The following is a 25,873-nucleotide window of genomic DNA, read 5'->3' on the forward strand; positions in this document are numbered from 1 at the left end:
TATAGGTAGATTCTTCACCCAAGTTACCTTGCCATTTAGGTGTTGCCAGTTCAATATACTATATTTTAAAATTAAATACTACTATTTTGATGAATTATATTGTCTTAAATTACCTCTCAACTAGGCTAAAGCAATTTTATAATTTCCTGTTCATCTGGGATAACACATATAGCCAATATGGGTTATTCTCTTTTCAGTACGAATATGTCAGCATGCAGGATTTCTCCTCAAGCTTACTACATTCACAGCATTGATCACGTACCTTCATCAGTTTTTGCATATCCATTCAGTGAATTTCCAGGCCCAGACTGATACTCAGGAATAACAGACACTTCATATCTTGTATCTTGGATCAAGTCCTGCAGAATAGTTGATCTATCATTTGCTGACACAGTCACTTGTCTCCTTTCTCCTCCCGTAAGTGGTCTATATACAAGCCTGTACCGCAGGACATTTCCCGGAGCTGGACTCCAGCCAACTACAAAGCTATCAGTAGTTTCATCTGTTATCCTTAAGTTTCGAGGAGCACCTTTAACTACAAAAAAAAAAAAAAAACATATAGAATTTGTAAATACTTACTTTTAATCAAGTAGTATCTGAAGCTAAATCATTTCAACCACGCTTTTAGCTCATCCAGTTTACCAAAACAAGAGCTTATAGTGCCCTGCCATTGCTTTAAAGTACAAAAACCATTAGTCTTTTCTGAAAATTTAGGGCCAGGGTTACAATCAGCAGTGTAACAAAGTTGTCCCCAAAAGTACATTAATCACAGTTTATTCAACTGCTTTGGAAACTTACGACAGTCTCACTGTGTTTAGCGGTAACAGAACTAAACTGTGTAAGGGATTTTTGGGCATAGTGGGGAAATTCCGTAACAAAACAAATCATACAGGTTTCTTTGCTGTGGCCATTTGCTTCTGCACCACCTCCATTTACAGAGAGTTGTCAGATACACCTAACTACACACAGGCACCTCTCCTGTTTTAAAGGAATGACCAAAGTAAATGCAACAGGGGAAAATCACCAAAACAATTCTATTACTTTAAGTTAAATTTTCACAACAAAAAATATATTCATTGCAATGTGCGTTGCATCTAAGGTTTAAAAAAGGCTTCTGAATTAAGTCCCAAAGTCAAAAACAAGAAATAGCTTGTTCTCTGAGAAATTAAGGAAAAATTGTGGTGAATCATTTAACCTAGCCCGCTCATTGACAAAAGGTGTAGCACCTCAGGTCATTTCATAAGATCAAAGTGGGCACACCAAAGAAGGACTTGACTCTTCCAACATACATTAAGATCTACTGTACTGCAAGTTGCCTAGCAGTACATAGCATTGTCATTCAGACAAAAAAGTTCTGTTTTTTATTGTTTATTGACTAAATTATAATCCAGCTGGACATTTATATGCCAAAAGCATTGCTCTTCAGTGTTAAATTACAGATCTGTTAAGAGTGCAGCAATTAATAATCCCATCTTTAAAGAAACTAACTTGTTTCCTACTAATCAGAAACACAATAATCAGTCTCAAATTCTTTAAAAAACCTGAAACCAAAGTTAGCTGCCAAGAAAGCTGCTGGCCCAAATTGTTAGTTAGATCTGCATAGAGAGCTGCTGATGTTTACATGATTGCAGAACTCTGTCTTTTCAGACATGTTGGGATTTTCGTCAGGTCAGGATGCTAACAATTATTCAAGGTAGTATCAGTTACAACGTGGGAATACTGATTGTTTTTATTAAAGCTATTCCTTCCCCTGTCCTTTACAATCACAAGCTACATGTTCTATCAGCCAAGAGCTTGTCTGTTTTCCTAAGGGAAAGTTATGTGTGGCCAAAATATTCTGACTGGTACAATCATGGAAATATGCACACCAACAGCAAAACCTGTATCTTCCAAACTTAACATCCAAACTAAACTATTTTATAAAAGTGTATTTCTATCAATCCTAAAAGGAAAGACCAATTAACGAATTTCCATGCTGTTCCTTTTGCTCCCTTGGAACCATTGACATCACCAAAGGTCACAAATGACAGCATGGAATAATGAAAAAGAGTGGAGCAATGTTTAAAAAAGTATGATTTAGACTAGACTGAGTATTCAACTACTGGAATAGAAAATCAAATTTACTGTCATCCTTCTCCTTTAAATCAGTGGAAATGCATCATGGCAACTCCATAAAGAAAAAGTACAGCTGCCATGCTTAAATTTACAGCCATTGATCACATAAACTCATGCTGACATCAATGGAAGTTTTGAATCAGTAAGAGCTACTGGATCAGACCCATGAAGTTCTGATGAGAAACAGCTGACCAAAAACACAGCCCCCTTTAAGCCTATGGTGCATAAGCCAGAATTTCTATTAATGTAAGTTAGATGTAGACACAGCTGCTAATTAAATATATTAAAGTCAACATGCATTCCTGCATCAGAGTCATAATTATTTAATGGAATAGAATAGTTCAGCTGGAAGCCACCTACAACTATCATCTACTTTAACTTAAGTGTACATTAAGATTAATACATGCCAAGGAATTTATTACTGACAACACAAAACTTCATTTGAAAATAGGCCACTGCAGAGAAACACAGAGTCCATCCAAGTTTCAGGGGAAATAAAACCCAATCTTAACAATTTAATGTTGGTCTGTTATTGGAATTTTATATCTTTACTAAATGCATTGAGAGACAATCATGTTTATTCTCATCCAGCATAGCAGTACAGCTTCTCAGCCTTAGCTGGCTGTTCCACATACACCCATTCACTGAATTAAGCAAATTCTTATTTGAACATATGACTCTTCCCTGTCTGAGAATAATGGGAAGCCTACCTTCTAAAGTGGTTTCCTCTCCATCCAAGGGAGGGCCATCACCATCTTCATATTCAGAAATCACACTGACTGCGTAAGTAGTTTCAGGTAGCAAGTTGGTAAGAACTGAGCTAGTACTTGAAGCTGGTACTGAAACAATGAATTCATCTCCACCGACTGCTACCTTATATTTAATGAGATAGGACAAAACCTCAGATCCAGCTGGAGACCAGCTCACTTTGAAACTGTCAGATGTTACATCAGAAAAGACCATATTCTTTGCAGGTACATAAGCTGTATGGAAATAAAAACGTACAGGTGAGGCATACTTGCTAGAATATTTTTAGCACAAAGCCTCTAAAGTAAATGAAAAATGTCCCTCAATAGCTTGATTTACTCTAATGGAAGAGATATTTTGTTGCACATGCAACAATATTTGTTTTCTATACTTGCTTATAGCTATCAAATGTCATGAAGATCATATCTAGATTGTCTCAAATCATATGACAATGAGTAGAAGCACCAACTCAGTGATTTCTAGATCAAATGAGAATAGTCCATCTGAAAAAATGTACTTATGAAAACTTAAGTTAGAATTTGATAACCAAGTTGGGTACCCTCTTTCATATGTCCCATGAATAACATTATGCCCTCAGTGGGAACTAAGAATCCTTGGGTTTTTGCAGATCTAGATTAGAAACAGGACAAAATAAATCCCAGTATTTTTTTCAGAAATGGAGTCAAAGGGGAAACAAGGAACTTGACATGAGGCACAAACACAAACCTGACATCCTGGGCTTGTTTTGGTTGGCCTAGTCAGCCTAACAGTGGGGATGTTAAGACTGCTTGAGCCCTCTAAAACAAAGACTGCTTTGCTGGTTTGTTCCTCAAAGCTATCCTGAAACAAAAGGCTTATTTTTAAAGAGAGTGGGGTTTTCAATACTGAGGACTATTCAACATTAGTGTTCTACTAAACATAGATAGGAACACTGAGGGTGCAACTAATCATAAGCAACTTTAGCTGAACAAAAGTTGGTCACTTAGAAATCTTTTAAATATTAAACATTATCCAAGCTCACCAAATTTGGATGCATGTGAAGACTTTCATGTGCTACTTCATTTCAGTCTTTACAGTTGGATTGAGATTGATATCACCTAGCATCTGCTGTCTGAAATTTTCTTGTCTAAGCTCCTTTCAGAGAGCCATTCATTCTACCCTAAAAGTTAATCAAGTCACTCTGTGGAAGCGTCAGCATTGCTCCATTGCCTTTGAAATTCTGAGAGACAAGCTTAGACTGGCTACCTCATTTTGGACAGCTAAAGAAGAATGGCCCTAGTAAGCAACCGTTGCACTCGACATTGAGTGTAAAAGCAGAGGACTCCACTAGGTCATCCCAGATAGACACACACTTTAATAACTTTCTAGGTACTTAGGAGAGGAGGGGAAAAAAATTATTTCTCCAATAATTTTTTCATCTCCATTTCTCTTGGTGTTAATTTCCCTCATTGCTTTTAATATGTTTGAAAATAAGAACCAAATCCCCAGTTATTAAAATTATCATTTGTATGGACAATTTCATCAATACTAATTCTTTAGGTAACTACAAGCAGAAAACATTGGTTCAGATCTTTTTTCATTGCATTTTCTACATTTCTCTAAGTAATAATAGTTACTTACATTTTTTCCTTATAGCAGCCAGTTCCTGCTCAATCCGTAGGCAGACAGACTGTGTAAGTTCAAATGATATTCTTTGAAAAGCATCAAAATCTTCTACTGTGTAAACGTGGGTTTCAGCAGGAGGTGATGCAATTGCTTCTAACTCTGTACGCACAGCGTCCTTCACACCAACTGCAAATATTTCTACATCTGCATCCCTCAGCTTTATTGCAGGTTCTTTAAAAGCATCTGATGATTTTCCATCAGTAATAAGAATCATGACTCTTGGCACATTTGGTCTTGATCCTTTGCTGGTAACAAATACTTTCTCCCTCACATATGTCATCGCTTTGCCTGTGTTGGTAGATCCACCTCTGTAGGGGAAGGTGTTAATAGCCTGAATTATGTCTTCCACTCTGTTGTATCTGTTCAAAGAAAACTCCATATGGGGATCTCTGCTGTACTGGACAAGACTAATCTGTACTTTTCGAGGCGATATCTCAAAGCTTTTAACTAACACTTCCAAAAAGGCTCTTACTTTAACAAAATTGGCGATACCAATGCTGTAGGAACCATCCACTAAAAACACAACATCAGCTTTTACATCCACACCACGTGAGCATTCTGTAAAGAAAAAGATTTATGCCATAAACAGATATTCAATAGCCACAGCATGACAACTGCATCTGCAGTTCATGTATCATACCCAGTTACATATAAAGGAAATAAACCACTCTACGTAAAGCTGCTTCTCATAAATAATAAAGGTATGATATTAAAACAAGCATCAGAGGTTTAAAACAACAAAAAGCTACCACGTAAAAACAACAGTAGCTCCTAACTCACCCACTTGAACTTTTACTTGTTGTGTTTTTTCCATTATCGTTATTGGCTCACTGGGGGTCAGTCCTTTCATTGCATAAACATTAATTTGGTACTCAGTGTCTGGAGAGAGATCTTTAACATTCAGAGCAGTAGTCTGAGGACCCACACTCAGTACATGTTGTTTTCCACCAGGTATCATTGGAATGAACTGCAGCCGATAACCAGTTATTTGGCTTGTTGATGGATCCCAAGTGATCCTAACAGATTTTGAGGAGATCTGAGTGGCTACCAGATTTGAAGGAGGCTCCACCACTGAAAGAAATCAAAAGCAAACCCAAAATATTAATTATAGTTATAAACATATTTTCTTGCACATTTTTATTTCTGGAATAAATTTGGTTATCTTTGCTTAATCTTTACTAAAAAACACTTTCTTTTTTTAGCATAAATAAACACAAGTGAATTACAGGACAGTCCAAATGGGGCATCAGTGAGAGGGTAGAAATATGAACACTGCATTTGTGGTCCCCTGAGTGTAGTAGATGTTCCAGGGAAAATGCTGCCTTGTTTTAATACTGTTTCAATGCGAAGCAAAAGCTACACCCACAGAAACACTGCAGAGAGCGTGAACAAATGCAGACCTGAGCAGAGCACTATGATAGCAGAGTCATCTCTGCTGCCATTTCGGTCAAAGAATAACTAGTTAGTTTGAATCATACAGGGCCAGAAAGCTGCAATGATACAGCTTGGCGTCTGTGTTTTCTCAGCATTCTCCAGTTTTCATTTCTTGGTTCTTAATCTATTATGTCTTCTGCCCTTTCATCAAGCAGGTTTTTTTCCCTTTAGAACATTTTTTCCTTGGAAATGATGCCTGTGCCCAAACTGACTGTATGAGACTTTGATAACTGTACATCATTGTGTTACCCTTGAAACTAAGGAATAATGGAGCTACTCTCAATCTACTGTGTCACATGTTCTGTTCTCCTGCATTCAAATGCTGAAATCTGAGACCTGTTTTCCACACTTGCTAAATGAGGCAATAGATCAAACTCCAGAAACAAAGCAACGGAAGTAGGGCTAGCCCCTTAAGTATGCATCACAATAAACTGAAGTCCATAAATACATTTATATAAAGTATCTCACCTTCTTCTCCACTAACCAGTTCACCCAGTTGTTCATCAACTCCAGAACACACTTGCAAGATAATTTCATTCTGTATATCCACAATTCCATCAAAATTAGCCACATTGAACACATGCTTCAGTGAAGGCTGAGATGCAATTAGCTTGAGTTCCTTTGCATCTGCTGCTTTGATTCCTAGAAGTTGCAATAGACAGGACTGTGTTAAGTGGCCATAAAATACAGGCAGCTGTGAATGTATTCATAAAGTATCAGAACATTCTGGTGTAAAGTCAAGCTTAATTCAGTTCTGCCTTCTGCCATTATCAGTAATCAAACTACAAAATAATGATTAATGCAATGAGGCGACATACTCCATTTTCAACCTAAGAAAATAATGTGGTGTCTTCAGTAAGGGCAAGGTCGAAACTATGCTTGTCAGTCATCTTAATCTCCATGTAGGAGCTACAGAATTACTATTAAATTAATACAACTGGTATGTTCCACTCTGGAGGGTGCAAACAACCCATTTCAAGGCATACACATAGCAAAATTCTTGAAACACAGAATCTGTAAAACATAAAACTTACTTCTTTAGTAATGTTAATCTCTAAATCATTAGAAAAACTCAACTTACCCAAAGAAAAAACTTCAACTCCTATGTTGCGAAGCTCTCTTGCAGGAATTTCAACTTCATCTTGAGCTTTTCCATCCGTAATGACAATTGCTACTTTGGGAAAGCCTTTTCTTGCTCCAGCAGACTCAGTGAAGGTGTTTTGAACCAGGTAATCAATAGCCTCACCTAAAAACACCCCAAGTTGTTACGCTTGAATTCATAAGGCTTGAATGAACTTGAATGAACTAGAATTTAAAGCAAATTTGAATTATAAAATGAAATATTGAATAAAAACATATGTGGGAAATCTGTACCTGTCATTGTGTTGCCACCTTTGTAAGGTATCCTTTTAATTGCATCAATAAGATCACTTCTTCTGAAATACTGATTTAAATTGAACTCTGTTCTTGTATCTGAACTGTACTGAACAACTCCAACTCTCGTCTTTTCTTCTCCTATGTCAAATGCTGATACAAGGGCAACCATGAAGTCCAGAATATATCCAAAGTTATTTCTCCCTACACTCCATGAACCATCTACCAGGAAAACTAAATCTGTCATTGCACTTATGGAGCATCCTGGAACACACACACACAAAAATATAATCTGTTAGAAGATGAGTAATTGAATTCTTAAAAATCAGTGAGAAATGTCTGACAGAAGCTTAGTAGGTAAAAGCCAAAACAAACAGATGTTTAACAGATTGATATTCTTCTCTGGAATATCTTACTTGGGGAAGCATTATTCACACAAGCGAACACCCATATGAGCCTTCTAGCTGCCATTACCAAAAGGGAACTATTACCTAGATACTCAGTTTTGAGACACCTCTCATGTTATTCCACAATCTGTTATGCCACAGCAGATGAAAACTCACATGTACAGCTTCTTGCAAGTTTGATGTTATGGGAACATTCCATTTTGTTACTGCTTCTGCTTTGCATTTTTATCTCTTCATAACAACTGCACAGGTTATTCTGCAATGCTTTTTAGCCACAGCACAATGTCTTTTGCTAATAGGACTAAGAGACTCATGGACTTGCTCAGATTTGTTCCATGAAACCCCTAGTTCCAGTACCAACTTTGCACCTTATTCTTTCAATGCGGCTATATATTCCTTCCACCCCAGTCCCTTCCCAAGTTTTCTTAACTCTGGACAATTTTACAATTTAACTATATTGCTAGGTAACACAGGAACACAGTTTAACTTTACGGGGCCCTAGAGGTAGATGTGACTTATCTCTAAAATGTCAGATAAGTTGCAAGACAAAACACCTTACTTTGTAATTGAGCCTCAACCTTCTTTTCCTCTGGTATCCCTGGACCACCTGTCTGAACTGCACAAAGCACAACATAGAATTAATGGAGGAAATCAGGTTAAATTTGTTAACATCAAATAAAAGCATGTAGGGAATTAGAGATACAAACCTGACAAGCCTCAGAACATGAAAACATAAATGAAAGTTATGACTACATCACCTACATTACAAATTTGATACCATAGCATTCAGGGCAATACAAAATACAGAAAATGCAAATAATTAAGAATCCTCTGTATTTGTACATCTTGTACAGTAACTTCCTGAAAGTTAACTGCAGCATCCCTGGATGAAATGCCAATGAAATATTAGCCCTCTCTAACACATAGAGGAGAACGTCATAAGTAATTTTCTTGTGGTTGTTTGGGAAGCCTGACATATGTGATCAAATGCGTCATAGAAGATAGTCTGCTGTGCTTAACATTTGTATTTAATTGAATTTATTTTACGAGTTATTTATTTATTAAATATGAATTATAAAAAAATTAAGTTCCATGTTTTGTTATGCATATAAATACATTGTGTCACATTTTATTGTTTGATGAAGGTAGTTAGCTTTTTCACACACACACACACACAGAGGAAGCTGGTCAGATTCATTACTGAGGTCTATGAGAGTCATCCCCTTGACTTCAGCAGATGCAGTTTATGAGAATTAGGTTTAGCTCAAAAGAAGCAGTAAATTCCTGCAAAGAATTCTATAGGGGTTGTCAGACATTATGTATCTATGTCAGCCTCTTCTTAGCGGTTGCAAATTATCTCTGCTTCTACTAGGAATTATGCTTAATGGAAAAAGGCTGTTCAGACAGCTACATCTGATGAGAGTTTAGGTATGTGGCAATTTTGTTGAGGAACTGGAACAGAGCCACGTTTTGTGAACGACCACTCATTTATGTTACTTGGTTTTCTAATTGTATTACAGGTACTTACTTGTCAGTTGGCCAAAAACAGGTAGACTCTCCTCTCTTTCATCATATGAAGCTATCGATACAACATACTCTATATCAGGTATAAGATCTGATAAGATAGTTTGGGTAGTGCTAGGTGAAAGAGTAAATTCTTTAGTAGGCCCATCTGCAATGAATATATAAAACAGTTAATGCAGCCTTTAAATCCAGTAATATCAATGACAATTTGATCATAAAGAAAAAAGAAGAAAATGTAACAGAGAACAATCTATCTAAAATCAATTTATAATTTTAGAACAATACAGTTTCCTTTTTACTGAAGTACAGATTTTGAAACATGAAACTTCAAGCTAACCTGTTTTGAATAGCGAACAAAATTACTGAAATGTTTAGTAAATTCCAGGACTGAAACTTAAAGTGCACATACAAAATGTACTATCATCTGACAAATCATGGTCCAGTTCTGATTCAATATCACTTTTACATTGATTATGTCTCACAGTGAAATAGAGTACTGGGTGTCTTACACAGCCGTTATCAGGCGGTTATATGATGTCACTGCTTCAGTACCTAACATGCGCAATATTTCCCCTGGGAGAGGTATTTGAATGAAGTACAATACAATTCCCTAGCTTTAAGGTGAAAGCACAGAAGAGGAACAGAGTGATGATTCTACCTCCTTTTTGCTCCTTGCAAAGGAAAGGCATCCAAAAATTATTACTTGCAGTCAGTCCCCAAAGGTAAACACTATGGTAAGAATAACTCTAACTTGGAACAATCTCTGCTCCTTCCCGAACGCCCTTTGCTGCTACCCAGTCTTGATCACAAACTTCAGAAAAATGTTAATAGCTACTCTCATACCTAACTTAGATACAAGTGAAAATAAACCCAAGTATCCCAAAACTGTAATGACATAAGAAAATTTTACAGAACTCACCGTTTGTTGGAACCACAGTTATCCTGTAACCCACTATTGCATCTGGTGGCCTTTTCCATGACATTTGAACATTATGTTCATCTATAATTGTAAAATTCAAGTCTGACGGTGGATTAACTGCAAAAGATTTATACCAGGTGGATGTTTAAAAGTTTGAACAAGCTTTGGCAAGTGAATAAACAAAATTATGTTGAGCAAAGCTGACTAAAATTGTCTTTGCATAAATTTGTTTCCAACAAATATAAAGATATGTTGTTGGAAAAAGAGTAAAATGAAAGCTGACAAAATATGACACAACATCAAAGAGTATACGCATTACAGAAGACAGCACAGAACATATGTTTCTTGAGTTGCCAAGACATTCAAGAATGGCCAGCAAAATCAAGCACAATAGAAAACACGTTTGGATACATGTACAATGAGTTCACAGATAATCACCACATATGCAAACATTTCACATAACAATTAAAGGAAATTGTTTTACATGCTGGGTGCAATCCGTACAAGCATGCCAAATCACAACCTGCTTACAATATCATGAGATCATTTAGGACATTGAGAACACAGTACTCTTCTTAACTAGACATCAAAGAATTTATCAGCTTTTGAATATAGTCTCTGCATAGTCATATTTCTTATCAATTTCACTGAATCTAGAAACTTGGCAGAGAAAAAATATTTTAAAGAATACAGGAAAAGACTGGACATTTAATGTTCAGGAAAACAATTTCTGTTAGGGTCTAGAAACGAATATACATGTAAAATGTATATCAGTAATAATAATATACTGATGCATCATTTTGTTTCTAAATATAGAGAGCTCCACCCCTTTGTTCCTAGAAGCCACTAAAATGACATACTTTGCATGTGGCTGCAAAGGATTCAGGAACTAAGGGGATAATAAATGGGGTTAGTAATGGTTGCAATTTGCTGAAATATTTGAGCTAATGCGAAAGTTCACAAAAATGAGATTCTACCTGTTTACACCAGATTGCTGTACAATTTCAAAGGTGTAAACTATTGTTTTCATGTTCCCTTTGCAGCAGGTGTACCCATACTAGTAGTGGCATTTTAACATAAAATGCCAGTATGGTTCCAAACAACACAATGGTTAATTATGAAAAGACAACATCAAAGTATATTTATGGACATTTATTTTACAGAATTTATAGAAAACAGCAAAGAGGGCACCAGTGATCTGAACAAACGACTGCAAATAAAACTTGTAGGAGCTGATGACAGAAGTAACTGAACAGTACAGAAAGAAATAGTTTACATACGCTATTTTGCAGCATCATGCATATGTAAATGAAATGTTGATTATTATTTTTTTAGCTTCCCACGATGGACAAAAGCCTCCATGTACAACGTTTATTACACAAAGACGTTTCATAAATATTTTATAATGATATTCTCTTTGTAAAATTGTCATGCTTATTCATGCAGTATTTTACTGACTCACTGTCAGTGCATGGTAGGTGTATTATATATTATTGTTTAAATAGTTCTACAAAGTAAGATTAGATTCAGCCATACTTTCCTTAACTACCATGAGACTGTTTTGCAGGCATTTTTAATAGACAGATCTTCTCTCTTTCTTGGAAGATCTCCATCATACGTCAGATTTTGTTTCACTTTTGAACATAATTTAAAGAGCTGAAAAAGAAATAAATGCTAGAATATATAGTTATGAAAAGACACTGTCCAATTGCAATAAGTAATATTGCGCTCAAAAAAACTGAAAACCAATTGCATAGGCATTTTTTTCCCTCTAATTTACTGTCATTTACAACCATAGGATAATATGGCTTTGTAATACTGATACAACAGATACACTAGTACTGAAGTAAATGTTATTTTTCCTATCGCCCATACACAGGCAGTGAGATTAGACCATTAACCTGCATGCACAGTTTATTCATCATTCAGTTTATGAATATCACAATGCTAGAGACAGCAAGGTAGTTACTTAGTATCAAAATCATGCAACGCGTGTTAATAGTAAAATACATTTAGGGGATAAGAATATCATTATAAAATATTGTTTCAGTAGCAATGGCTCAGGACAAATTTAATGCAAAGGCAGAGACAACTGACCTGAGCATGCTTTTAAAAAAAATTCAGTACATGGAAAAAATAGCGCCACCAACCTTGCAAGTAAATTGGCATGTTGCAGCAGAGACTTTAGGCTTTAACTGCTGAAGGACAGCAGCAGCCCAACTTGTTGATATCCAAATGACCGGATTCCAGATAAACTGAAAAAACTGACTGTGAGGAAAAGTCTTTAACATTTTAAAGGATTTTAATCCGTTTTATGAAAATTCAGATGTGGATCTTGACAGGTAACAAGAATAGTGCATCGATACATAAATGATGTATGCGTTCGTCCAGGTGTTCACAGCCTTTTAGAACAACAGCGTTGCAGGGGACCTCAGAAAGTCCCCTCATCCATCCCACAGCCAAGACATGATCAGCCACTCCATGTCATTCCTGACATGTTTGCTCAGATCATTCTTAGAGACCTCCACTGTTGGCAAGACTGCCAGCTTCCCACAGAGAATACTCCAAAGCCTCACTCCCTTTATCATTGTAAAGTTGTTCCCAACACCTAACCCTAGTCTTCCTTGCTGCAGTTTAAATCTATTCATTCTCAACCTATGGCTGTCTTATCAAACCAAAGCACTGAATGCTTTTCCCATTTAAATCCAAAAAGGAACCTCGGCCGAGTGGAAAAAAAGCCAGTTTGGATCCAGTGTCATCAAAATGTCTTCTGGATGACCTGTGAGCTTTTGATACTCAAACAGAACATCCAAAACCTCCAGAGACCTTCAGGTGAGTCAGATTTCACCCACGTGAAGCCATGGTCATATGCCAGAGAGCAGTAAGTTGCTGTGAAGTACCGCAAAATGTTTAGATGATAAAAACCTTATTGCAATAATCAAACAGGCCATCTGTTACTCCAGCTTATTAAAATTCTTCTTCCAGAAGGGAATTCACCAGTGGAAAAATAAGACATCTGCAATATGGAATGAGGAACAAAATTCCCCTGGTTGTGGTGAGAGTTTGTCCCATTACAGGGACAAACCTTAAAACTCCACTCTATAAAGGCTTATGTGTGAGCACAGCTTTACTCAAGCAAGCAGTCTTGATGTCGGCTACTTCTGTAAGTGAAGTTCCATATCTGCTTACAGTGTGGTGCCAGTGCTGATCAGTCTGATCCTGTGTCCATCAAAATCCATGCCAGACCTCTCACTGACCTGCCAAGGCACAGGATCATGATCGTTACATGTGACTGTATTATAGCATTGCCTTAATATAGTGATTCCACTGCCGATGCACGGAAATGTATGGCTCCCCTACAGGTTTCCAGCATAGTAAAAAAATATCTTGCTGTATGACAATAATGTTGACACAGCATTAATTTCCATTACTCTTAGAACTATGATATGATAAATTTCTCAACTGGCTATCCTATCTTATGCACCATTAAAAAAACAAAAAAAAACAAAACAAACAAAAAAAAAACCACCACAAAACATTGCCACTCCTTGTGTTATATACATGTATAATAATAGTATATTTTCTGGAACAAAAAATATAGCACAAGGCATCTTCCTCATGCTAAGTATGTCTTATACTAGCTTGTATTACTTAACAGGTAATACAAACGTAACATTAAAAAGTCTACAGCTTTTTACAGATAACACAACGTGGCTGCTGAAAGATCCCAATGAATGTCTTACCAAGACAGAAGTAAAACATAATCAGAAGATCAAGGAATTTAAATCTAGTACCAGACTTAAAACTCCTATTACTTGGAAGTAGCTGCCATTCACAATCCCTATGTGAAACAAAATCTGGAATTTCATCACTGGAGAAGACTCACTATATTTAGCACTCCACTATAATTTCCTCATTTCTTTCCTGTGCTTTTCAAAAATCCCACTGTGTTAGGAAACACAACACACTACACAAGCCATGACATCATCACAGCATTACCTTGAGATTATAACTAACAGGTTATTTGCATACTAATCTAGTTGGTTTAACTATGACTAAAATAATGAAAAAATTTCTTATCTAGCGAAAGGATGTAGATTTCCCCCGGCTTTTTGTGATCACAGATGGAAAAAACTACTGTGACAGAAAGAAATTTTGACACGAGGACGCACATGGAATGCACTGAAGTACTGCAGTGCTAGACTAAAAAGGTAAGAAACAACTTAAAGCATAAAATATAGCATCACGCACAAGAAGTTTAAGTCGAGAGAGACATCAGAAGGGTGGCAAAATAAGAAGAATTTCACTAAAAAGAAAAGAGCGAAAATGCCAAGCATGACAACAGATTTGCTTCCTTGTCCAGGGTAGACAAAAAACTTCCCCAGTGAAATGCCATGAATGCATTTAGACTATATGTTGATTTTACCCCCTCTACTGCTACAGTGAACGTCCAACTAGAAACCCCTGTGTTGCTGTACCTCTGTAGAAAAGCTCTACGCCATTACTGCAGCTCACTGCCTTGCCAACAGCAACAGAGCACGGCTCTCACAAAGAACTCGCAGAGCAGCTGTGATGCTGATGAAGAACCAGTTTCATTCTGGAAGGTTTAGGAATCTACAAACAGCAGTGTCAGATAAACACCAGATCTACTCCCAGGGGAGACTGGAAAATGAAATCTGAAAGAAGGCAGAAAAATAGAACTAAGCTTTTCCTTCCCTCTGCTTTCATTCCATCTTCCCGCCCCATATCAACAATTTTTACCATATCAGATGGCCCTCTCCCTTATCTTCCTCTCACTTTTTCATCCCACCAAGTGTCTACCAACACCTCAGGGAAACAAACTTCAAACTGCATCTCTTCAGAACACCACAGGGAGAGCCAAAGGGGGGGGGGGGGGGGGGGAGGGGAGTGCAGGGGGGGTAAGGGGTGGTAAAGGGTGGGGGGTTGAAGGGAGAGGGAGAGGATTGACTGGGCGGGGGGAGAACTTTGCCACAAAGTGATATGAACATTGGAAAAATAGACTAAAGAACAAATGTCCACAGGAGAAAGTCAGTTCAGCAGACAGGATTTAAGTTACAACGAAACCAGAACTGAAGTAAATAAGATCCAACATGCAATTTCAAAGATGATGCAAAACTGGAGCACAAAATTAAAACAGTGCAGAAGGATGACCAGTATAGTGCAAACAAAAAACACACTGCAAAAAGCTCTACGAAAGCAATTCCCACCACAGCAAGTCCCAAGGTACTAGCTTTGAACTTCCATTTTCAGCACCACTATTTCTCACTCCATTTTCAGCACCGCTATTTCTCACTGTAAGTCCTACTCAAGACAGTTTTCTGCTCTTACTTCTAAACTCTGGAGCTAGGAGCAGTTTCTCTTAGAAACCTGATCACGGTAAACTAGGCATCTTATTTAATACACGTTTCTGAATGCAGAGTAACGTAAGTCCTGTCCAGGGGTGCTCTACAACTCACCAGATCAGGCTTTGTCCACTCTTTTGCTTAGCAACGGCGCATCCTTCAACATGAGACCTAGACAACCTTGGCTAGCTTGTCTGGCAATGTGCCTAGTTTTGCCACTATAAAATAACTGTGTGCTTCTCCAAATACATTTTTGTAGTTTTCATTAACAGTACTCAAGCTATGACTAGTTTTCTCCCCACTATAACTAAATAACACGCCTTCACTTACATTTTTAAATAACCTACTCCATACACGTAACCAGAGGTGCAGGACAACAGCAACATTACTCCAGCTCCAAGTGAGCTCCCTCCTAAGATGGGGAAGAACACACAAACACATCCACTCCCTTCTACCACCAAAACTGTGCACTTTCTCTGCTTTCTCTGGCACAGCAGTCCTGCATTTCAAATGCAACTCTGAAATGACTTCAAATGACCGTTTTTGGTTCCTCGGCCAACAACAACGCAGTGCAAGAGGGAGGCAGCAGGCTGATTCTCTCCTAGGGTGACCAGATGCTGTACTACGGGCAGGAATGTGATCCATTTCCAGAAAGCCAGTCTACTTTATGCCTGTGTGCCCCAAGCAAGCAGCACTGCTTGGGGGGGGGGGGGGGGGGGGGCGGCAAATGCCCCAGAGGCATCTCGGATGTTGTGCTTTCAGTAGCCATCAGTCAAGGTGACCAGGTACAGATACAGGAGATTGCAGCAGGCCATGGCTTGAGAATTTGTTTCAGTTCAATATAAAAAGAGAAGAAAGTGGGGAAAACTGAATTATCAGATGCTGGCTTCTGTTTTTTTCCAGTAAATCCAAGGGAGTTCACACCCAGAGGCTCAGTTGACCCTACGATGGAGTCAGGTCCTGGAGGTCAGATCAAGTCATTTCAGCACAGGACGTTCAACATCTCTGTTTCCCCTGGCAGCCACTGCTGGCAGAAATACTGTTACTACAACAAAAGCCATGCAGCTCCCACAGAGAGAAACAGGGAAGGTTGCCCCCACACTTGATGTTAATCCGCTGGGAGGCAAATGCGCCAGGGCCAGGCCATTTTGAGCCACACTGTGGCAAGTGCAGCAGCCACGATGGGTCTCTCCAGGTCTTCATCCCTGCAGCTGGAGGCAGGACACTGCCACAGACTGACAGGGACCTCAACCTCCAGAGAGACTGGCCTGGGCCCAATGAGGAGGATGAGGAGGAGAAGAAGAAAGGCCTCTTTGGGAGTGACGGCGCCACATGCATGCCAGAGACTTGGGGAACCAGCCGCTGCAGCAAAGCCTAGCCCAGCCCCAGCCACCCTTCAGCGGTGCTCGAGATGTATGTCATGGCGGCGGACACCTCCCCGAGGGTCTCCCCCAGGTCAGACCCACCATGGAGACCAATGCGTCCCTGAGGGAGGGGCCGGCCACTCCAGGGCTCAGCCGGGGGTCGCCCCGCCGAGCAGGGGAGGCCGGTGTGACGAAGGCAAGGGGTCTGGCCCGGACAAAACACACAGGCGCAGAGAGCCAGACTCTGTTGGAGCATTTTATTTCAAAGCAGCACTTTGTTGGGTGGTGGGTTTTTCATTTCCTCTCTCAACATAACTAAATGAGACTCTAGAGCACAAAGCCCAGCCATTCTCAGTCCGTCAGCGGGGCAGTGCCGCAGGCCCCGGCCATGCCGGGCTGCCCACTGGTGGCGGCAGTGGTGGCGGGCTCCTCAGGGCACTGCGCCCGGGCGGCCGCGCTGGCTGGCCCCCATCCTGTCTGCGGGGCGGTGTGGACAGCACACCAGAGAGACAGACAGAGGGAGGCATGGTCCGGCTGACTAGCCGGGAGAAACAGAGCACAGAAGGAGCTGGGCAAAGAAGGAAAGGCATTTCTCTGAAGGAGAGAAAGAGAGAAGGTGAAGTAATTACACTCAAAAATGGAGAGGGAAAGAGCTAGTAGCTCAAGACTGGTTGGGAGGTTTGCTGGTCAGCAGGGCACTGGGGACACGGGGGCAGGGAGGGGAAGGTTACCTTCAGCCTCGATGGAGGAGAGGAGGGTGGCTGCACACAGAGCAGCGACTGCCGAGCACAGCGCTGTCTTCATTTCTGCCCTTTCAGATCACAACAACATGAATGAATCTGCAGTGATGGGGAGGGGAGGGGGAGAAAGGAGAAGGAAATGATATGCGTGGATTAGAGGATTGCGTGGGTGTATTCATGAAACATAAAAAAGACGAACCGTGGATTTCACTTTGTTCCCTTATCCCCAGCTCCCACCCACGGGACCAGGTTGAAACCTCTAGACTTGAAAGCCGTCCAAGACGATGACAGATCTGCATGACTAACTGGAGAGTCTCGCCTCGCAATAACGTGCCTTTTGTTGCTGAACCCTTTCCAATCACAGTAAGCACATGAGGCTTTAACCTAGTTGGGGTTAATTTTATCGGGGAAGCATGGTGAAGATCCATGCCTCCACACGGACAGGAGCCAGCAGGGAGCTCCATGACTTCATCACCGAGTGTGATGATAGCTAATTCAGAGGTCATTCCTGCCTTGGATCAACTAAATTTCTCTTTCAGCTGGGGATTTTATTCGGCTCCTTTTTCATAACTGTTGAAGCACTTAGTTAGCTGTGTTTTAGTGGTCTCAAGGCAGTTTGGAAACTGTAATAAAACTTTTTTGAGGGGTTCTGCCTACAAATGTGCTATTCTTCATTTCTTGAGGGTCTGAAATAGATTATACAGAAGTGTGTGTAACACACAACTGAAACCTGACACGTCTGTCTAGCCATGATGTTTCAACATCTGATAATTCATTTACACGTCCTTAGAGAAAACAGATTTAAAATACAGTACAGAAAGCAGGCAGGCGAAAGAGTCTCACAATCACTGCAGGTTGTCTAGCAAAATCAGTGGGATTAGGCCAAGTTAGTGGTTCCTAATAGCAAGCAGCTATACCTTCATAAGTACATGCTCTAGGTGATGTCAGATTACTCCCAATTACTCCAGCAAAATTTCCAAATTACTTCCTTGTCTAAGTAAAGGCTAATGTGAACAGACCTCAGTGACTATGCATAGAAGTGTTTCTAAAGTTTGGGTTTTTCTATCATGGGAAGTAAAGGACGGTAATTTGTTTGAATAAAGTCATAAATGCATCATATATCATAATTAGGCTGGAGGAAAGAGAATTCCTAAAGCAATTAGGCAACAGATTTTATCGTGAAGGTGACAAGAGCAAAACAAAGAAAAATACATAAAACATTAGCCCGCAGAAACAGCTGAAGGGGAAAATAACATTCTTCCGCCCTCTACAGCGCTAACCAGCAAAGCACATTTAGTGGGTAGATGCTATGGAGATCCAGGAATTTCCCAGTTACTGACACTGAACTTAACAGGCTTCTGCCGGGCAGCTGTATATACTCGCCTTAGCCAAATGCATTTACTGCACATAAAAATACCAAGAGCTTGAAGAAAAACTAAACAATGGTTTCAGTCCAATGGTACCTCCAGCGGGTAAAGAGAAGAGGAATACTGATGGTAGCGACTCCCTGACACTAACACAAGAAAGACCAAGGTTAGCATTAAATTGTCCTGAAAGCTCCAGAATCGTATCACTGCTTTGCGTGGGAAACAGCTCTCCCTGAGCACATCTACCAATTCTGCAGCGAGTTTAAGGATCGCCGAAAGTCAGTGCAAATGGACTTTTGTCCTGGAAATCTTGTGTGGGCTTGGAGTGCCATCTTTTGATCCTTTTGAAGAGCAACAGAAATTAATCATCTCACAAAGGCATCTAGGAGTTCACTATTGCTGCAGGTCTACCATTCCTGATATACATTTTTCTTTCATGAAATAAAACGTCTCAGCCAAAGCATTCATTTGCCCACCTAGAAACACAGTTTCCTTCTCACAAACTGAAAGAAAGCCTGGAGGTGGTGGAGGAAAGGTCCTCTCGCTGGCTCAGCAGGGACACAACCGAAATTTGCATCAGGACTCAAGGCTTTCTCATTGACCTTTAGAGACCACTTTAAAAAACGTGTTTTCACTAGTGCCGGTCCAATCTCACACTAATTCAACATACAAAAGCTTAGCCAAAACGTTTCCAAACTGCGCAGTGCACGACATTTACCACTTTTAAGAATAAAAAAAATAACCTAAACGGAAAAAAAAAAAAAAAGAAATCCACAGGAAAAACCCACTACCTCCCAAAAGCATAAAAAACTGGAAACAGGAGAAAGCATCACCGGCAGCTGCACAGGCAAGGGAGGGAAGCGAGGGCTCCTGCCAAAGCCGCAGCGTGCCCGGAGGCGTGCTGGGCGCTGACACCGGGCTCCGCCTGGAGCCTCCGGCCGGGGGGTCACTGCCACCCCGCCGGGACACCGCCACCGGGACACCGCCACCGCCACCTCTCCCGGGCACCCCTCCGCCGGCAGCGCCCGCGGCCGGCAGCCCGCCGGTCTCCCCGTGCCTTCCCCGGGGCCCGACGGCCGGCAGCCCCCCGAGGGGCTCTGCCCTGCGCCGCTCCTCCGCCCTTTCGGCCTGACGCCCGCAAGCCGGCTCCGACACGCCCGACACGCAGACACACGCACACACACGCTTTGCCTTCCCGTGTCAGCCTGCAGCCCAGCGCCGCTGATCGCAGCCTGAAGTGCATCAGAAGGGGCTGCGTGCGTGGTGCGCACGGACAAACAGCGGGGGCCGGCCGAGGGGAGGGCAGGGGATCCCCGCTCCTGCGCGGGCACAGACCTTCGGGGGCGGCTGCGGGGTGCCGGGGCGGGTGGCGGGGCAGCTCCTCCGGCGGTGACTCCGGCGGTGCCGGCAGCAGCGGCCGCAGCCGTCGGACCTGGGTAAAGGGAGGAGGAGAAAGGATGAAGCTCCGGGGGCACCTTGTGGAGGGAGCAGCAAGTAGCAGCGGCGGCGAAGGAGGAGCAGAAGCAGCGGCAATAGCTGAGCGCAGAGGAGGCGCCTCGACTAGTGTAGCTCCCGATGCGAGGGGTCCGTCTGGGAAGACTTGCCTTCTCCAAGTGGGAAGAGCCTCTTCTCAATCTGCTACTTAATAGAGGGCTGTTCCCAACTCTCAATTTACCCTCGTAAGCGGTTACGAAACTGCAGGGAAGGTGGACTGCTGCCACCGGGTGATATATGCGCTGCTCTGCTCCAGCAAGGAAGGGGATCCACTTCTGGAAACTGGCGCATACCTCCGCGCATTCCTGCGGCATGAGGCGGGCGGCCGCCGCGGCAGCGCGCCCGGGGGCAGGGGCCCGGCCCGCCGCCCCCTCCCTCCCCTCGGCTTCCCAAACGGGGGAGGACGCGGGAGGGCAGTGGAAAAACTGAGTCCCCGGGCACGGCTTCGACAGACGGCGGCGCGGAGGGTGTCCCCGCACGGGGGTTTCCACGCAGTCCCCGGCCCACCCCCGCTGAGAGCCTGCTCGCCCCGCCGGAGCCGGGGCCGGTCCCCGGGACAGCCTTGCAGAGAAGCTCGGGCAGCCCCGGGAGCTTCGAGGGCGAAGAGAATATAGTCGTTTTAACACAATTCAGGTGTGTCTGGCCTCCACCCTATGTAGCCTACATACATTAAATCACCTCCCTCGTCATATAGGTGTTTTGCTTCGAGCACAAAGCGCCACCGGTGCCGGGTGCCGCCTGCAGCGAGCTTTGCGGGCCGAGGGGCCGGAGCGCACGATACCCCCCTTCCTCCTCCGCATCCCTCGGACCCTGCGGGCAAACCCGCGCCCGTGGCCCCTGGCTAAAACCGGGTGCCTTCAAAAGAAAATGCACCGTCCAACATCGGGCAGCCCTCTGGGCGAGAGGCTCCGCGGGGGTCTCCCGTCGCTTGCTCCCGGGGGCCTGCCTGTGGACCCGGCGTGTCCCAGAGGGTGACACGGAGAGACACGCGGTCCCTTCCCTGCCCGGGGGAAGCAGGTAGCCGAGGTCTCTGGTCCCGCACCCGTGGGGAACGGCAGTCCCGGTCACGTCTCGGAAGAGGCGCCTCCGGGACCCCTCCGGGCTAAAACACGAGTTGTCACCACGGTCCCCGCGGAGCGCGTTGCTTCCCGCCCCCTCGGAGCTGATCCGCAAACTCGGGAGGCGCAAAGGGGACAAACGTGGAGGGAGGAAAGCGGCGGGGGCCCCGCAGCCGCGGCCCCGCTCGGCTCCGTCCGTCCGTCTGTCCCCGCGCGGGTCCGCTCGCCTCCGTCCGTCCGTCCCCGCGCGGCCGCGCCCGGCCCCGTCCGTCCGTCCGTCCCCCCGCGGCGGAGCGGGGCCATTCGCGGGGCGGGGGCGCCCCCCGGCGGCGGCGGGAGCGGGGCGGGGGCGGGGCGGGGGTCCCCCCGCCGGGGCTTCCGCGGGTCGCCCAGGGGGCCGCTGCTGCCAGAAAGCAACGGGAAGGGACAAGAAGGAAGGGAAAACCCTGGGGAGAGGGAAGGACGGGGCAAACCCTCAGTGCGGAGTTTAGGACCCTGGTTTGGAGAGGTCTGTAATATTTCGGGGGGATATTAGCTCCGTGCCAGCTTTTTGCACAGACACGAATTTCGGAGCAATCAGGACAAGTTCCAGCCAGGGCCTGATAGTGAAGATGAATGGTTTTTAGGGGGACGGCTCCTGGGAACTTTTCCGCAGAATTAGGAGATCAAGGGCATGTCAACAGGAGGACTTGTCTCTCCTGAGCTGAATCGGGTTGTCTTCATTTCTGTCATAGAGCAGTTATCTGCACGAGAACCCAAATGCTGAAAAGAAAGTGATAACCAGAAGACGTGCACTGACATTTTCAGACACTTTGGAAGTGAGTCAGCTGCTCTCAGGGACACGCCACAGCTTCAGCTCCCTGGTATTGATAAAATGCTCTTTCCAAAGGCAACATTTCCTCTGCTGATAAACTTCCAAATACTCCTGACCTATTAACCCCTTTGCCCAGCTGTTGAGTTGGAGTTTCTCTTCTGGCATTTTGGCATGAGGAATTTAATTTCTTCCTACCCAGATCTGATACATAAAAGCAATATTTCTAAGAAATAATACTTTTTTAAAATTTTAATTTAATTTCTCAGGCAATTAATCTTGGTGAACAGACCAAGAACACCAGTATAAATGTGGTGCAAACAAGAGTTTCAGAAGAATAGATAGCAGGGATTACAATGAAATATCCTTCCGTAGGAAGTGAATTAATGCCAATGAGATATTTTTATCACTTTTGTGTGCTGAGATGGTGTTTTTCACAATATACTGTGGATTTTTTCATCATAGGATAAACAAGATTTTATGTTAATAGTTAAAACCAATTAATGCAAATAATGAGGATGGAATAAAATATGTATTATTCTGCTTAAAAGTTAATTCACTTGGAACAATTATTTTAAAAGATTTAAATAATTTGGCTCTAAATCTACAACTGGATTTACATGAGTGGAGACTTGAAACCAATGGGTCTCTTAGGGGTGCAAGAATCTCATAGACTCTCCCTCACAGACCTAGGTGCTGCTGCAGGGGACTATCTCCCATTCCTCTCAGCTGACCAGCTTTGCTTAATTTCTTGGCATGAAATAAGATTCAGGGCTGGCAAGAGCAAATAATTCATTGACTCCAAGGGCAACAGGATTTCATTCTTTAACTCTTCGTTCTAACCATTCTAACCATGTTCCTCCTAAGATCTTTCACATGTGAAATACACCAATGAATTGCATTTAGTGTGTGTGCTTCCGTACATCACAGTAATTAAACGGGTTGGTTTTAATCAGCTCTGTTGCTATGTACATTCATAGTCTGAGTACATAATATGTGATGCAGAAGGCATTTCTGAAATGCATAAACATTTACCAACACTCTCCTGTCTGCTTGTTTCTTAGGCAAGTGTTAAACACATAAAGACCATGTGCTCCAGCTCTGCAATTTTCTTTGCTATCATCTAAGAAGAATGAATAAATTGAAACAGCGACAAATTTAATTACAAAAAATCAAGATTTGAATTCATATGTATGCATTTAATAATATTGCCCATTTCTGGTGTAGGTACGTGATAGTATTATTACAGGTAACCAGGAATTTCTTAGAAATTTTGAACTGGTTTGGGGTCTAGAGTAATTCAAGATACTTTGTGCTTCTGGCACCTTTGGTTTTTTTGTTTTTTTCCTCAGGCTGCATTGCCAGGGCAGAATGAAACAGGCCATTCTGCATTTCAGCACTGTAAACCTTGAATGTCATTTTCCATATGGGTATCACACTAGATTTGGCCTTTGACAATTAGTTGCATCTGCTTTACATATGAATATGGTAAATGCCTTATTCATGTGTATAGATACACATATATATGTGTTTGTGTATATGCTTTACACAGAGGAAGAATCAAAAAAAGTGTCAGCTCTTTAACAATGGATAGATTCAGCATTAAATGTTGTTATACAGGCAAAACTGTGCCGCTACCAGTGACTTACCTAGATCTACCCGGGAACTACTTTGCTTGTCAGTCTATCACTGCATCTATCATTACAGTGTATCAAAATTAGACATTGTCTTAATATAGTAATTTAGGAGGCCCATTTGTTTCTTACAGCACAAAGGATGACCTTTCCAGTGTCTTTTTTAACTCCTGTTAAAACAGTCATAAAGCTAATATTGCACGGTATTATATCTGCATCCATTAAATGCAGAAGGACAAAATAGAGCAAACTGCTTCCTCCAGGCCCTGCCTTCTCTGAGAGATTTCCAGTCAATGGCATGAGAAGAACTCAGCCTTGTGTTTATTTATTTGGATAATTTCATTTCAGAGCTGGTATTCAGAGAGCAGTACTGGTCTGACCTCTGTAATGAGGAATGGCTTCTTATATTAGCAGTGTTCAGAGAGGACTAGTTCTATCTGAAATCTACTAATTTAGCGGAACAACTACGGAAGCAGCCTCCCTGGAGAGTGTTACAGCCATTAAATAATTATCTACCTCACCAGGTATGTTTTTCTTCACAACTATTTATTTCTTTAATTTCTCTGACTGATTTTTCCCATCATGTAATGCTTTGAAAGTAAGAAATGATTGTGGCTCCAAATAAATAGAACTGGAAAAGTAAATAAATCATTCAAAAGCAGAGGTATAAATAGAAGGGAACTGGCCTTCTAATGTGATTTTGGAGTCTTACAAAAGTTAGTTTATAGGCAGTCATTTTAAAAAAATATCAGATCTTTACTACTAAAATTGGGAAAAATTAGATGCAAGAATCTTATAGTCCCTACCATATATATATATACACAAATGCCCTTTATATTAAACCATTCCTAAATTAAGTTGCTTTGTTTCAAAGCAGCTCATTCATTATTTCACAGAAGAATCCTGGTCTATTCGGGAAGCATCCCCCAACGAAGCCAGTACAAATCTCGCTTGATTAAAGAGGGCATGAAAAGAAATTAACTGAGGACAGTGGCCCTGTGTATTTGTCAGGTATCACATTACATCTTAACGCGACCATTCCTGTCACAGCAATGGACTAGCTGCAGACTTGCGGATGAAAGGTTAATAGCCATGGGTTCCCCTACACTTGGTAACCCTTCAACTATTTCCATGTAATTACTTCCTACAAAGAAGTACACAATATTAATCAGCAGCAAAGTCTGAGGTGGTGCAGTGCCAAGCTCTGAATAGGAACACCTTGCTAATTCTTCTTAGTACTTCTATATTAAAAAACCCCTCTCAATATATATTGTGTCAGCAGCGTCTGTGTAGGTGGTAGGGAGTCTTATGGAGAAGATGACCTTGTGCCTGAAATGGACAAGGTATTCAAAGGTATTGAAAGTTCAAGCTGCATTAGCTAATGAGTGACCTGATCCCATTGTTGCAGACAGTGGAATAATTAATGATAGCAAGGGAATTTTAAGACCAAATACCTTGTCATTAGGGCAACCGCTGATGCTGTCCTTCTCTCCCGACCAGCACAAAAGCCACTGAGTAGGGAGGGATGCTGCGATTCCCCTGACTGAGGAGCAGGTTGGAGTGAAGCTGTCAAGGGCGAATACTCAGCTGCTGCTGCGTTCTGTCCTGATATGCATCTTTTCCAAGAAGGTTTAGAGGATGCAATAGTCAGCCCCAAACTTCCTGTCCATTCAGTGGGACAAACGTTCAAAAGAAACACTCTAACAAGAAAACCTGATACGAATGCGCAGCACCATATTGAATGAGGCTGGAAAAGATCCTGAGAGGCCATTTAGTTCATCCCCTCTTATTTAAAATATGCTAGGGCTTCAAAGAGAAATCCTCCATACCATAGTTAGTACTAACAGCATACTTTGG

At 42.0% G+C, this 25,873-nt stretch overlaps 1 protein-coding gene across 6 annotated transcripts in view; it reads right to left on the reverse strand.

Moving 5' to 3' along the window:
• Positions 1-20,880, reverse strand: part of COL12A1 (collagen type XII alpha 1 chain) — a 104,512-nt gene extending 83,632 nt beyond the window's left edge. For 2 of the 6 annotated variants that reach the window (XM_075087101.1, XM_075087100.1), the window contains exons 1-12: positions 20,355-20,880; positions 17,644-17,751; positions 10,186-10,302; positions 9,271-9,414; positions 8,302-8,358; positions 7,336-7,599; positions 7,043-7,207; positions 6,430-6,603; positions 5,308-5,598; positions 4,483-5,085; positions 2,826-3,098; positions 263-535 (exon numbers count right to left, since the gene is read on the reverse strand). In XM_075087101.1, the coding sequence (XP_074943202.1) occupies positions 263-535; positions 2,826-3,098; positions 4,483-5,085; positions 5,308-5,598; positions 6,430-6,603; positions 7,043-7,207; positions 7,336-7,599; positions 8,302-8,358; positions 9,271-9,414; positions 10,186-10,302; positions 17,644-17,716 (2,434 nt within the window). In that variant the 5' untranslated portion in view covers positions 17,717-17,751; positions 20,355-20,880. The remainder of the gene's footprint in view (positions 1-262; positions 536-2,825; positions 3,099-4,482; positions 5,086-5,307; positions 5,599-6,429; positions 6,604-7,042; positions 7,208-7,335; positions 7,600-8,301; positions 8,359-9,270; positions 9,415-10,185; positions 10,303-17,643; positions 17,752-20,354) is intronic. The other 4 variants (XM_075087097.1, XM_075087099.1, XM_075087096.1 and 1 more) reach the window with 4 other exon arrangements.
• Between the last annotated feature and the right edge of the window lie 4,993 nt (positions 20,881-25,873).

The sequence above is a fragment of the Phalacrocorax aristotelis genome, chromosome 3 (assembly GCF_949628215.1).
Source record: "Phalacrocorax aristotelis chromosome 3, bGulAri2.1, whole genome shotgun sequence".
NCBI lineage: Eukaryota > Metazoa > Chordata > Aves > Suliformes > Phalacrocoracidae > Phalacrocorax > Phalacrocorax aristotelis.